Here is a 13273-nt window from a genome sequence, read left to right as displayed (position 1 = left end):
GTTGTTTGGAATGCTGGAAGTGAAGCATTTGAAGTTGATGAGCTACTATTGTGAGTGTAATCGTGGAACTCTGGTATACTTTTCTTAGTGAGACTTTGACAATTTACTCTCTTTCAAGGCTGCCTCAGAAACTGCTGGCTATGATTGGAGAACCTTGTATAGGAGCTCCAGGTGTCTGGAAGCTGAAGCGATAGTTGATGGGAGTTTTACATATATTTAATTGAAGTTCTTGAAGCACCTCATGAATAGGCAAAACCACAAGGCCCTTTGTTACATAGCAGTTCTGTAGAATGGCCCTGAAATTTTTCCCATCTTCCTGTAACAACGCCTAGTGGTAGATGATTAGAGATTTTTTGGATGAATTTTGTATAGGAAAATTCTGAAGATTGTTCTGGTTGAGGTTCTTGAGGAAGGAGGTGAGAACCCTCTACGCTGTGGGTATCAGAAGGAACTGGCACAATATCCCAGCTACGAGAGCAGTGGCGTAGTAAGGGAAGATGATGTCTAGGGTTGGTGGTCTGCTCCCACCCTTCTTACTATGCTACTGCTGTAGTGCATCTGTATGTGTGCAAAACGTGGCCTGTGCACCCTTCACGTCCTTATTCCCCTCCTCCTTCATTTGAGTGCCCTAGCATCTTTCATCTCAGTCTTTATTTTCCAAATTCCAATTGATGCACCCCATTTACCTCTCCTCCAAATCCTCCTATTCCTTGTCATAAAGCAGATGAAGCCATTACGTATGGGTTATGTCCATCAACCAGCAGGGGAGATAGAGAGCACTCAAACTTTCACAGTGCCCTCTTGGCCAGCCAGCTCCACTGCCTCTTCAGTATTCTCTATCTCCCCTAGCAGGGTGGCTGCAGCTTGTTCGAGCTCCAGAAAAATCTGCCGGGAGGTGGTTCCTGGCTTGCCAGTTGTTAACCGGGGTGTTGGAGGCTATAGCAGCTTCACTTTAAAGGCACATAGGTTAGCCCTTTCCCTGCCTTACCCATACCTCTGTGGATGTGGACATATTGCCTTGCTTTCCCTGTCCTTACCCACCAACAGTGGATGCAGGCATATAGGTTCGCCCTTTCCCTGCCTTTCCCACTCATCTGAGCCTCCGGAGCCTTCAATACCTCTGCTTTCCTCACAGCTTTAAAAAAAAAAAGAAAAGAAAGTCGCGTCGCGTTTTTAAACGCAGAGACGCTGGAACAGAGGTTTTTGACCTGATTTTCAGCAGGATCGTAGTTGTACACTAGATCCTTTGAGGTAAGAGTGTTTTCCAACTCCTCTGGGGTGGGCCCGCGATCGGGGCGATTTTGGCGCGAAACCGCCATTTTGGATTTTACCGCCGTTTTTCGGCGATGGCTGCGGACAATGTAAAGCGCTGTTCCACTTGTGGCAAGCGCAAATCAGCAGCAGGGCTCTGTAAATCGTGCTGTACTGGCGTAGGAGCCGGCCCGAGCATGGCGAGCGATGTTTCTTCCCGCTCTGAGCTGGCAGCGGGCGCCATTTTGCTTACACCGCATGGCGCGGCCTCCGTGGACACGGAGAGACCTGAGCCGGGTGGGGCACCTCGAGATGAGGTTATTTCAGGAGTGGCTGGCACCGGACAGGATTTGGGTGCCCAGGGTGAGATTTTCTCCCCGGATTTTGTGCTTTTGCTGCATAAAGCATACATGATGAAAAGAGCCCTTCCTCAGGGGTCGCCTGAGGCTCCTCTGATTGCCCCCCCCCCCCCCGATGGATTCTGGCCTGGGACTGCCCAGTGAGGCTTTTTTCCCCGGATGCTTGGCCTAAAGATAAGCGCAGAAGGGTTAATTCCCCTTCAGATTGTGGTGCACCTTTTTCCCCCCCCATGGTCGGGGTGTGAGGATTCGGAGAACTCTGACAGACTTTCTTGGTCTGAGGAACCAGAGTCAGGTGCGGATTTACCACAGGATCTGGATGATCCCTCCGCGGAGAGGATTTTCCACAGTGATGAGCTGCCAGCGCTTATTTCAGATACCCTGCAGGCCCTCTCGATTGAAGATCCTGACAGTGGCATGGCCTCCTCGGGTAATCCCAGGATGGCTAGTACCAAGAAAGCTGCTCGGGCCTTCCCTTTGCATGACTCCATCCTAGAGCTTGTTTCGGCTCAGTGGGCTGACCCCGAGGGACCTTTGAGAGTTTCCAGGGCTATGGGGCAGTTATACCCTCTGCGTGAGGGACATTTGGCTCGTTTTCAAATGCCTTCAGTGGATGCCCTAGTCACTGCGGTGACAAAGAGAACTACCCTCCCTGTTGAAGGAGGTGTTGCCCTGAAGGATGTTCAAGACCATAGGCTGGAAACAGCATTGAAACGGTCCTTTGAAATTGCAGGTCTCACTGTTCGGGTGTCTGCATGCAGCTGTTATGCTGTTAGAGCCTGCCTAGCTTGGCTGCAACAGGCAATGGCTCAGCCCGGAGATGGAGCGGAGCCCTTCTTGGATGTGGCTCCGCGGATGGAGGTGGCCTTGTCCTTTCTGGCTGATGCCCTTTATGACCTTGTCAGAGCTTCGGCTAAACAAATGGCAGTAGCAGTGGTGGCTCGCCGTAGTCTGTGGCTACGACACTGGGCAGCGGACATGGCCTCTAAGCAAAGGTTGGTGAAGTTGCCTTTTCAAGGACTTCTCCTATTTGGTGAGGAGTTGGAGAAAATTGTGAAAGGCCTGGGTGATCCTAAACCCCAGCGCTTGCCCGAAGATAGGCAGAGGCCTTCCTCTAAGGGCCAGGTGGTCCACTCCTCGTACAGACCTTGCTTCCGTGAAGCTAGAAGGTACCGCCCGGGGCGTTCTGCTGGGTTCACTTCACGTGCCTGTGGTCAGCAGAGGAACTCCTTTCGCTCGGACAAGCGTTCCGCAGCTGGTGGCTCAAGACCAGGAGTTCAGGGGCAACCCTCTCAATGATGGTGCGCTGGCCCTCTCCTCGATGCCTGTCATCGGAGGACGGCTTTCCCTCTTTGCCGAGGAGTGGGCCAAGATTTCCTCAGATCAGTGGGTTCTGGACCTGATCAGATATGGATACAGAATAGAATTCAACGCCCCAGTAAGAGACGTGTTTGTGGAGTCCCGATGCGGTTCTGCCGTCAAACGGGCGGCGGTGGAGGAGACTTTGTAAGGTCTGATTCAGTTAGGGGCTGTGATCCCGGTGCCTCCCGCCGAGCAAGGCTGCGGCCGATACTCCATCTACTTTGTGGTGCCGCGAAAAGGTGGGTCCTTTCGCCCTATTCTGGACTTAAAAGAAGTGAACAAGTCCCTGAGAGTGCGGCATTTCCACATGGAACCCCTGCACTCCGTCATTGCGGCGGTACAGCCAGGAGAGTTTCTCACGTCTCTAGACCTGAAAGAAGCTTACTTGCACATACCGATTTGGCCCCCGCACCAGAAGTTTCTGAGGTTTGCGGTGTTGGGAAAGCATTTCCAGTTCAGGGCCTTGCCTTTTGGCCTTGCCACAGCTCCCCGAACCTTTTCGAAGGTAATGGTGGTAGTAGCTGCTTTTCTCAGGCGAGAGGGTATCAGGGTTCACCCGTACCTAGACGACTGGCTCATCAGAGCAGACTCTGCAACAGAGAGCTTACAAGCTACAGCCAGAGTGGTCTCAGTACTGCAATCTCTAGGCTGGGTCGTCAATATGGCCAAAAGTCACCTGACCCCTTCACAATCTCTAGAATTTTTGGGGGCCAGGTTCGACACAGTCTTGGGCTATGTGTTCCTACCCGAGCTAAGGCGGTGCAAGCTTCAGAATCAGGTCCGTCTGCTCCTGAGGATGCCCCGCCCGCGAGCTTGGGACATTGTCCAGCTGCTGGGATCGATGACAGCCACGATGGAAGTGGTACCCTGGGCGAGAGCGCACCTGAGACCTCTACAGTATTCCCTTCTCCGGAGATGGTCTCCTATTTCTCAGGATTACCAATGCAGACTTACTTGGCTCCCTGCGGCCCGACTCAGCATGGAGTGGTGGCTCTCGGACAGCATGCTGCGGCGAGGAATGCCGCTGACGCTCCCCGTTTGGTGCCTAGTGGTAACAGATGCCAGCCTGAAGGGCTGGGGCGCACATTGCAAGGGGAAGCATGCCCAGGGTCTATGGACACCCGAGGAGTCGGAGTGGTCCATCAACCGCCTAGAGTTGAAAGCGGTGTTTCAGGCGCTTCTGGCCTTTCAAGTGACCCTGGAAGGATTGGCTGTCAGAGTGATGTCGGACAACACGACAACTGTGGCCTATATAAATCGACAAGGCGGAACAAGGTGCAGAGCACTAGCCGCGCAGGCCGAACTGATTTGCAACTGGGCCGAGCTGCATCTTCAGTTTCTGTCGGCAGCTCATATTGCAGGTCAGAGCAATGTGCAGGCCGATTATCTGAGCAGGCATCAGATCGATCCAGCAGAATGGAATCTGGCAGACGAAGTATTCCTGCAGATCTGTGCCAAATGGGGCAAGCCCGTGATGGATCTAATGGCGACAAGTGCCAATACCAAAGTCTCGTGCTTCTTCAGCAGACGGAGAGATCTTCGCTCGGCGGGGTTGGATGCCTTGGCTCAACCCTGGCCTCCAGGTCTACTTTATGTGTTTCCCCCATGGCCCTTGATAGGGCGCCTGCTCTTGCGGATTCGACTGCACCCAGGAGAAGTGGTCCTCATCGCCCCGGATTGACCAAGGAGACCTTGGTATGCAGACCTCCGACAGATGCTCCTGGAGGCTCCTCTGCCGTTACCTCTGATACCGAACCTGTTGACTCAGGGACCGGTAGCCATGGAGGACGCCGGCCGCTTTGGTCTTACGGCATGGCTATTGAGAGGGCGCAATTGAGGGATAAAGGTTATTCCAATAAAGTTTCCACTCTCCTGCAAGCCCACAAGCGGTCCACTTCCGTGGCTTATGCCAGGATTTGGTGCCTGTTTGAGTCTTGGTGTGCTTCCAGAGCCATTGCTCCAATGCGGGCTCCTGTCTCGCCGATTCTGGACATTTTGCAGGAAGGTGTACAAAAAGGCTTGGCCTATAATTCCCTGCGGGTGCAGGTGGCAGCGTTGGCCTCCCTTCGTGGTAAGGTGGAAGGCGTGTCTTTGGCTGCTCACCCAGATGTGGCACGGTTTCTTAGAGGGGTGCTTCGGCTCCGACCTCCAGTGCGAGCACTCTGTCCAGCTTGGAACCTGGGGCTAGTTTTGAAAACCCTGCAGGCATCTCCTTTTGAGCCGCTTCGGCGAGCATCGGAGAAAGATTTGACACTGAAGGCCGTTTTTCTGGTGGCCATTACCTCGGCGAGACGGGTGTCAGAGCTCCAGGTGCTGTCCTGTAGAGACCCATTTCTGCAATTTTTAGAGTCCGGAGTCACGGTTCGGACCGTGCCTTCCTTTATGCCTAAGGTGGTTTCAGCCTTTCACCTAAACCAGCCTATTTTCTTGCCCTCTTTTTCAGAGGAAGAGTTTCCAGAATCGTTTGGGCAGCTGCACCTTTTGGATGTGCGCAGGACTCTGCTGCAGTATCTGCGAGTTACTAACTCTTTCAGGACTTCTGATCATCTGTTTGTTTTGCTATCCGGTTCTCGCAGAGGGTCTCCAGCGTCTAAAGCCACTATTGCCCGCTGGCTCAAAGAAACTATCTTTTCAGCTTATCTGCTGGCCGGCAGGGTTCCGCCTGTAGCCTTTAAGGCGCATTCTACTAGAGCGATTTCTTCCTCTTGGGCTGAAACTGGAGCACTCTCTCTTCAAGAGATATGCAGTGCAGCAACATGGGCTTCTAAGCTCTCCTTTGCCCGACATTACAGGCTGGATGTGGCTGCCAGGAGGGATGTTCGTTTTGGTGCACAAGTGCTAGCGCGTGGTGTGGCTTGTTCCCACCTATCTAGGGATTGCTTTGTTACATCCCATACGTAATGGCTTCATCTGCTTGATGACAACGAAGGGAAAATTAGGTTCTTACCTTGGTAATTTTCTTTCCTTTAGTCATAGCAGATGAAGCCATGAGCCCTCCCTGTATGATTGTCTGTATGTTGTGAATCTGTTTTTCAGGTTCTGTTCTAATTTCCTGAAGTTCCTTCCTTGGGAGAAAGTTGGAAAACAATCTTCAGGATTCATGTTCAGTTTAAATTTAGGAGGATGTGTTCATTCCCTCCAGCATGTTTTTTTTTGGAGGATGTGTTGATTCTCTCCAGGAGGCGCGTGTGTTCCCCTCCAGTTCTATAAATAGGAGGATGAGTTCATTCCCTCCAGTGTGTTGGGAGGATGTGTGATTCCCTCCAGGAGGCGCGTGTGTTCCCCTCCACTTATACAATAAGGAGGATTAGTTTATTCCCTCCAGGAGGATGTGCATTCCCTCCTTTATGAGTTCATGCCCTTGTGATGGGCCATCGTTAGCTGTGAGGAAAGCTCTTGTGATTTCCATTGCGGTTTGCCATACTGCTTTGGAAGCTTCAAATACTGAAGAGGTAGTGGAGCTAGCTGGCCAAGAGGGCACTGTGAAAGTTTGAGTGCTCTCTATCTCCCCTGCTGGTTGATGGACATAACCCATACGTAATGGCTTCATCTGCTATGACTAAAGGAAAGAAAATTACCAAGGTAAGAACCTAATTTTCCCATCCCTGCAGCAGCGCCTTTCCCTTAAGTTCCCTACAGCTTCACCAGCCTCTTACCCGCTGCTGCCACCAGATCATAGATACATTGGTGATGGTCATCAGAAAGCAGCAGGACCTCCCAGCCACACACTTATGACTCTGCAGCGTCCTGCCTTTCACAGATACAGGAAGTCTGTGTCTTATGGGGGGCAGGGACACTGCGAGTCATCAGCGCACACAGAGCTATAATGTCCGGAGCTGCCCTCTGATGACTGCAGGTACCCAAGAGGCTAAAGGCATCGGGATTTACACCTGGGTTCAGTTGGTGTAAATCCTCGTGCCCAAAATTGGGCGCAGATCCCAGCTCTAAGCGCTATTCTATAAAAGGCGCCCGTTGAAGCACCATTTACAGAATTGAGTCCCTTTTGTTTTCATGTGTCTATTAACTGGGTTCGAATCCCACTGCCACTCCTTGTGACTCTGGGCAAGTCACTTAACTCACCATTGCCCCAGGTACAAAATAAATACCTGTATATAATATGTAAACCACTTTGATAGTAAACCACAGGAAGGCAGTATATCAAGTCTCATCCCCTTTCCCTTTCTATACATCTGAACTGCACCTGCCCCCTCGGCCGCCTCTTAAGATGTCCATTGTATCATATTGACATTATGAATGTCATATCTTTTATTTGAATGTTTTAATATGTGTCTATTTTATTGTGCTGACATTGTAAGTATCATTTCTGTGTTATGACTGTTTTTCCATTCACCTATTATTGTATCATTTGTACTCTGCTGATATTTACCATGTTTCTGGGGGGCAATTTCTCCAAGTGGGTATACCATGACAAGAATGAACCTCACTCCTAAACGTTCGCCAGAGCATATGGAGTATGATCTCAGTCTCTCAAATTTACTGCTAATGCTTGCTGTAGTACTTACATTGTGCCAAAGAAAGCTTCTGTCTGGAGTTCATAAGATGTAACATATATATGCTTGGAAGTTCTTTTTCATCAAGTCTGTGGCACCCAAAATGATGGGGAAATATTTCTTTATCTTTCTACCACATTTTCTTAGTCTCAGACTGCATTTCTTGGTACTTGAGGATCTTCCTTCTGTCCACTTGATTCACGCAGTAATCATTTGGGACTGACACCTCTATAATCAATGCCATTCTGATTTTTTTCTCTTTTACCCAGGGCTTTTTTTGAGGGGGTACTTGGGGGTATTGAGTACCTGCACCTTTTCCATTGTCTGCTAAAATTGATCCATGGTTCCCAAGTTTGAATGAAAGAGCTCAGGCTCTACATGACAATTCTGCCTTGTCATAGATTCTGTTGCAGGAAGCCTGGCTATTGTGGAGTGACCACCCCACCCCTGAAGTGTGGTCTGGCATTTGAGTACTGGCACCTTTTTTGTTAGAAAAAAGCACTGCTTTTACCACTATATCCAGTTTTGTTGCAGTCAGGATGAGGAAGTCCCATCTCTTAGGGTCATGATCCCAATGCTTTTCTGGTACACTGATGTAATGCTTACAGAGTTTCCAATGAATGAGATGTCACCTTGTTGTGCCTCTGTGTGTAAAAATTTTCTACCATCAGCACTTCGCAGCCAGGCACAAGATGAGTAACTGTTTCCAGCTCTTTGTTACAGAATCCGCACCAGTGTTTTCAATGCTTACTGTAAACCATCTTGTCCTTAATCTGCTGTCCTGGGCTGCAACTTTAAATCGCTCACCCTTAGGTTTCAATTCACCTCTCCTTAACCATTCATGTGTCCAGTGTTGATCCATGAATGGTTCCTGGAGTAATATTTTGTATTTCCCACTGTACTTGTGAATTTGACACTTGATGTTTCTCCCCTGCTGTTCCAATTCCTTGCTATGTGATCATTCTGTTGTAATGTTTTAATGTGTATACATCTGACACTGTATCATGTTATCCCTATTGTTAGAATTCAATTGCCTGTCTCTGAGTTTACACCATTGATTGTATTATATTTTGTCATTTAACTATTGTTATGCTGTTAACAAAATTGTAAGTTTTATGTCAAGCTATACCTGCTGTACATATCTTTGGGTGAATCTCCCCTCTATAAAAGTGGTTAATAAATACCTCTCAAAATATAAATATATTTTTGAGCCACATTAGTGGCTAGACCGGTTCTGAGGCTTGTCCTACCCCTTGTTATGTTATGAGAATCTGAATATTTAAGGTGATCTTTATTGAAAGCATTTTTTGATATACAGTGGTGGAAATAAGTATTTGATCCCTTGCTGATTTTGTAAGTTTGCCCACTGACAAAGACATGAGCAGCCCATAATTGAAGGGTAGGTTATTGGTAACAGTGAGAGATAGCACATCACAAATTAAATCCGGAAAATCACATTGTGGAAAGTATATGAATTTATTTGCATTCTGCAGAGGGAAATAAGTATTTAATCCCTCTGGCAAACAAGACCTAATACTTGGTGGCAAAACCCTTGTTGGCAAGCACAGCGGTCAGACGTCTTCTGTAGTTGATGATGAGGTTTGCACACATGTCAGGAGGAATTTTGGTCCACTCCTCTTTGCAGATCATCTCTAAATCATTAAGAGTTCTGGGCTGTCGCTTGGCAACTCGCAGCTTCAGCTCCCTCCATAAGTTTTCAATGGGATTAAGGTCTGGTGACTGGCTAGGCCACTCCATGACCCTAATGTGCTTCTTCCTGAGCCACTCCTTTGTTGCCTTGGCTGTATGTTTTGGGTCATTGTCGTGCTGGAAGACCCAGCCACGACCCATTTTTAAGGCCCTGGCGGAGGGAAGGAGGTTGTCACTCAGAATTGTACGGTACATGGCCCCATCCATTCTCCCATTGATGCGGTGAAGTAGTCCTGTGCCCTTAGCAGAGAAACACCCCCAAAACATAACATTTCCACCTCCATGCTTGACAGTGGGGACGGTGTTCTTTGGGTCATAGGCAGCATTTCTCTTCCTCCAAACACGGCGAGTTGAGTTCATGCCAAAGAGCTCAATTTTTGTCTCATCTGACCACAGCACCTTCTCCCAATCACTCTCGGCATCATCCAGGTGTTCACTGGCAAACTTCAGACGGGCCGTCACATGTGCCTTCCGGAGCAGGGGGACCTTGCGGGCACTGCAGGATTGCAATCCGTTATGTCGTAATGTGTTACCAATGGTTTTCGTGGTGACAGTGGTCCCAGCTGCCTTGAGATCATTGACAAGTTCCCCCCTTGTAGTTGTAGGCTGATTTCTAACCTTCCTCATGATCAAGGATACCCCACGAGGTGAGATTTTGCGTGGAGCCCCAGATCTTTGTCGATTGACAGTCATTTTGTACTTCTTCCATTTTCTTACTATGGCACCAACAGTTGTCTCCTTCTCGCCCAGCGTCTTACTGATGGTTTTGTAGCCCATTCCAGCCTTGTGCAGGTGTATGATCTTGTCCCTGACATCCTTAGACAGCTCCTTGCTCTTGGCCATTTTGTAGAGGTTAGAGTCTGACTGATTCACTGAGTCTGTGGACAGGTGTCTTTCATACAGGTGACCATTGCCGACAGCTGTCTGTCATGCAGGTAACGAGTTGATTTGGAGCATCTACCTGGTCTGTAGGGGCCAGATCTCTTACTGGTTGGTGGGGGATCAAATACTTATTTCCCTCTGCAGAATGCAAATAAATTCATATACTTTCCACAATGTGATTTTCCGGATTTAATTTGTGATGTGCTATCTCTCACTGTTACCAATAACCTACCCTTCAATTATGGGCTGCTCATGTCTTTGTCAGTGGGCAAACTTACAAAATCAGCAAGGGATCAAATACTTATTTCCACCACTGTAATTGAGGTTACACAGAAAATAGATTTAAGAGTGAGATTTTTATGCTTGAGTGAGGGTTAATAAATACCAACAAATAAGTTAATAAATAAATGAGTATATCTAGGCAACAAAGAAATTCAACTAAGCAAGGGATGGACAACTCTGGTTTCTCAGAGCCACAAAACATAATTTCCATACGGGGTCGGACCAAATGGGTCCATCAAGCCCAGTATCTTCTTTCCAACAATGTCCAATTCAGGCAGGGGTCTGCTGGTAAATTTTTTAACAGGCTCTTTCTCCGGACGTAGCCAGCTCTGCAGTTGGAAGGGCCAGGGGTGGCCGGGGAGGAGGGGGGAGCAACACTTGCCTCTCTCTCCTCCATCCTTTCATGCGGGCACACTAGGCATACCTTTGCTGGCAGCCAATAAATGGACTGCCACCACTCCCAATGTCTTGCTCTGAGCAGCATGCTGGAACTTCTCTCACATGCTCGAGAAGTCCCAACCTGCTGCCCAGAGCTGGAAACAAGGAGCGTGGAGCAGCAGTAGTCTATTCACTTGGCTGGCGGGGCTCAGCATCCCCATCAGCAAAATAAAAGATAATTCAGCAGGGGGCCCAAGCCCACATTTTGGGAGCCAGTTGTTAAAGTAGCCATGGAGGGCCCTACTTTAACAACCGTCTTCCAAAATTCTTAAAAACTTAACAACCGGCTCTTGCGAGCCTGTGAGAGCCTGCTCCAGCACACCACTGAATTCAGGTCACAAGTACCTGGCAGGATCCACCCCCCCCCCCCCCCCCTAAAAAATAGCAATATTCCATGCTAGAGTACTTACCCCCAGAGATAAGCAGTGGTTAATAATGGTTTATAGAATTAAGAATTTCCTCCTGAAATGTGTCCAAATCTTTTTAAACCCAGTTTTGCTAACTCCTTTTATCACATCCTCCCACATTGAATACCAGACAGCCTAAAATTTGCAGATCAAACACAATTCTTGAAGTATACCCACTGAATATTCCTCACAGATCTCCCTTTTCTGGCTGTAAGGAGCCAGATTTGCCAGTCCTAATGTTTGGGATAAAAGTGCAGAAGTCGTCTTGTTGTATTGAGAAAGCCAGATTAGTTGATGCCTGGAGGTTGAAGACAGTGGATTAGCAGAAGAATGTCCAAATATATCCACTAACTGGCTCTTCATTTCTCTTTCAGGTCTACCCAAGCATGCCTACCCTGCCCCCCAGTCTTAGTAGTTGCTCCTTCCTGCCTAGCGAGGGATCTACAGAAGCGGCAGCCATGCCCTACATCAACAATGGAGTGGGCACCTCTGTACCAGGGCTCCTGAGCAGCGTGGGCTCTATAAGTTCCTTACCTCCAGGCCTTCCAAATATACCAGGGCATCTGAAACAAAGTGCGAACATGGGGTCCCAAAGCTCCCCCATGACTCCCCATTCTTCCATGAGTGCCCTAGTCTATGGGCAGGGTGGTCTTGAATTCCAGGAGGACCCACGGACCTACCGGAGGAATTATTCACATGCCAAGCCTCCTTACTCATACATTTCACTCATCACCATGGCAATTCAGCAATCACCCAACAAAATGATGACGTTGAATGAGATATACCAGTGGATCACGGAGCTCTTCCCCTTCTACCGACAGAACCAACAAAGGTGGCAGAACTCTATCCGGCACTCCCTCTCCTTCAATGACTGCTTTGTGAAAGTTCCCAGGTCCCCAGAGAAACCAGGTAAGGGCTCCTACTGGGCCCTCCACCCTGAATCTGGAAACATGTTTGAAAATGGCTGCTACTTGAGGAGACAGAAGCGCTTCAAATGTGACCGTAGCAAACAAGGCCAAGATGACGAGGCGTGCGAGCAAGCAAGTGAGCCAGTGTGTTCTCCATCCTCCAGTGCTGATGGGAGCTCTCCTGCCCAATCACCCAGCTCTTCTACCGGCATCGATCAGGGAAGACATCTTATTACCCAGCAGGCCCAAACCACCTCTCCTAGTCTCAGCCCCTTTTCAGACCCAAGGAACTCTCCAGCCCACCAGCTCTTCCACAGTGTGGGCCCACCTAATGAGAGTTTCCTCTGCCAGCTCAGCAGCAATGGTCACCTGAAGTCTGAGCCACTCTCTCTCCACAATCCATTTTCTAATACGAACCTTGTGTCTTCAGATCAGCCATGCCATGGGATGGACGTCCCACTTCCTCAGGAGCAGGCTGGGCATTATTCGGGGCATGGCTTGGCTGCTGTTAGCAATTTCCACCCCACAAATGCCAAACCTGGACTGGAGATTCCACCTATGCCATCCAGTCCCGGGTTATACTATACAAACACACACCCTCAGCCTCTTCTTAGCTTCCTCTGAGCTCGTAAGCTGGCCTCTGTGTATGTTGTATTATTCATGCCAATGTATTTAAATTTGTTCCTATATATATATATATATATATATATATATATATATATATATATATATACATACATATATACACACACACACACACACACAAATGTTATTAAATGTATACTTTTGAAGCTATGTTGATATTAATATATAATTAAAGAGTTAGTTTCAGTTTGCCAGTCTCTTTATGGCCTCAAAAACCTCTCGTTGCCTTACAAATGCTGCCTGAATATTTCTATTTTAGGTATATACCTTTCATAGTAGAAGGGTGTCTCTATTGCTGACCCCTTAAAATTGGCCCGTTTTTCCATATGAGCTGCCTCCACTGTATAACAGAATCTCATGCCCTGTCTCAGCCAACTACTCTTCCCACTAATTGCCACTTGGGACAATATCCCACTTCTTCCACCATCAATTTCCCCAGAAACTCAGAGGTTAGATTCTAAGGTTTCAGAGTTCCAAATATTTTGCATTTTGTCTGTCTTACTGCATTTGCTTTTTTT

General features: G+C 48.4%; 1 protein-coding gene across 1 annotated transcript in view; it reads left to right on the top strand.

Moving 5' to 3' along the window:
• LOC115480260 (forkhead box protein A4-A-like) overlaps positions 1-12879 on the top strand; it is a 29164-nt gene extending 16285 nt beyond the window's left edge. Inside the window, exon 2 of the mRNA XM_030218800.1 lies at positions 11577-12879. Coding sequence (XP_030074660.1) covers positions 11577-12734 — 1158 coding nt within the window. The 3' untranslated portion in view covers positions 12735-12879. The remainder of the gene's footprint in view (positions 1-11576) is intronic.
• The last annotated feature ends 394 nt before the right edge of the window (positions 12880-13273 follow it).

Source organism: Microcaecilia unicolor, chromosome 11 (assembly GCF_901765095.1).
Source record: "Microcaecilia unicolor chromosome 11, aMicUni1.1, whole genome shotgun sequence".
Taxonomy (NCBI): domain Eukaryota; kingdom Metazoa; phylum Chordata; class Amphibia; order Gymnophiona; family Siphonopidae; genus Microcaecilia; species Microcaecilia unicolor.
This window is presented reverse-complemented; position numbering and strand designations above follow the sequence as displayed.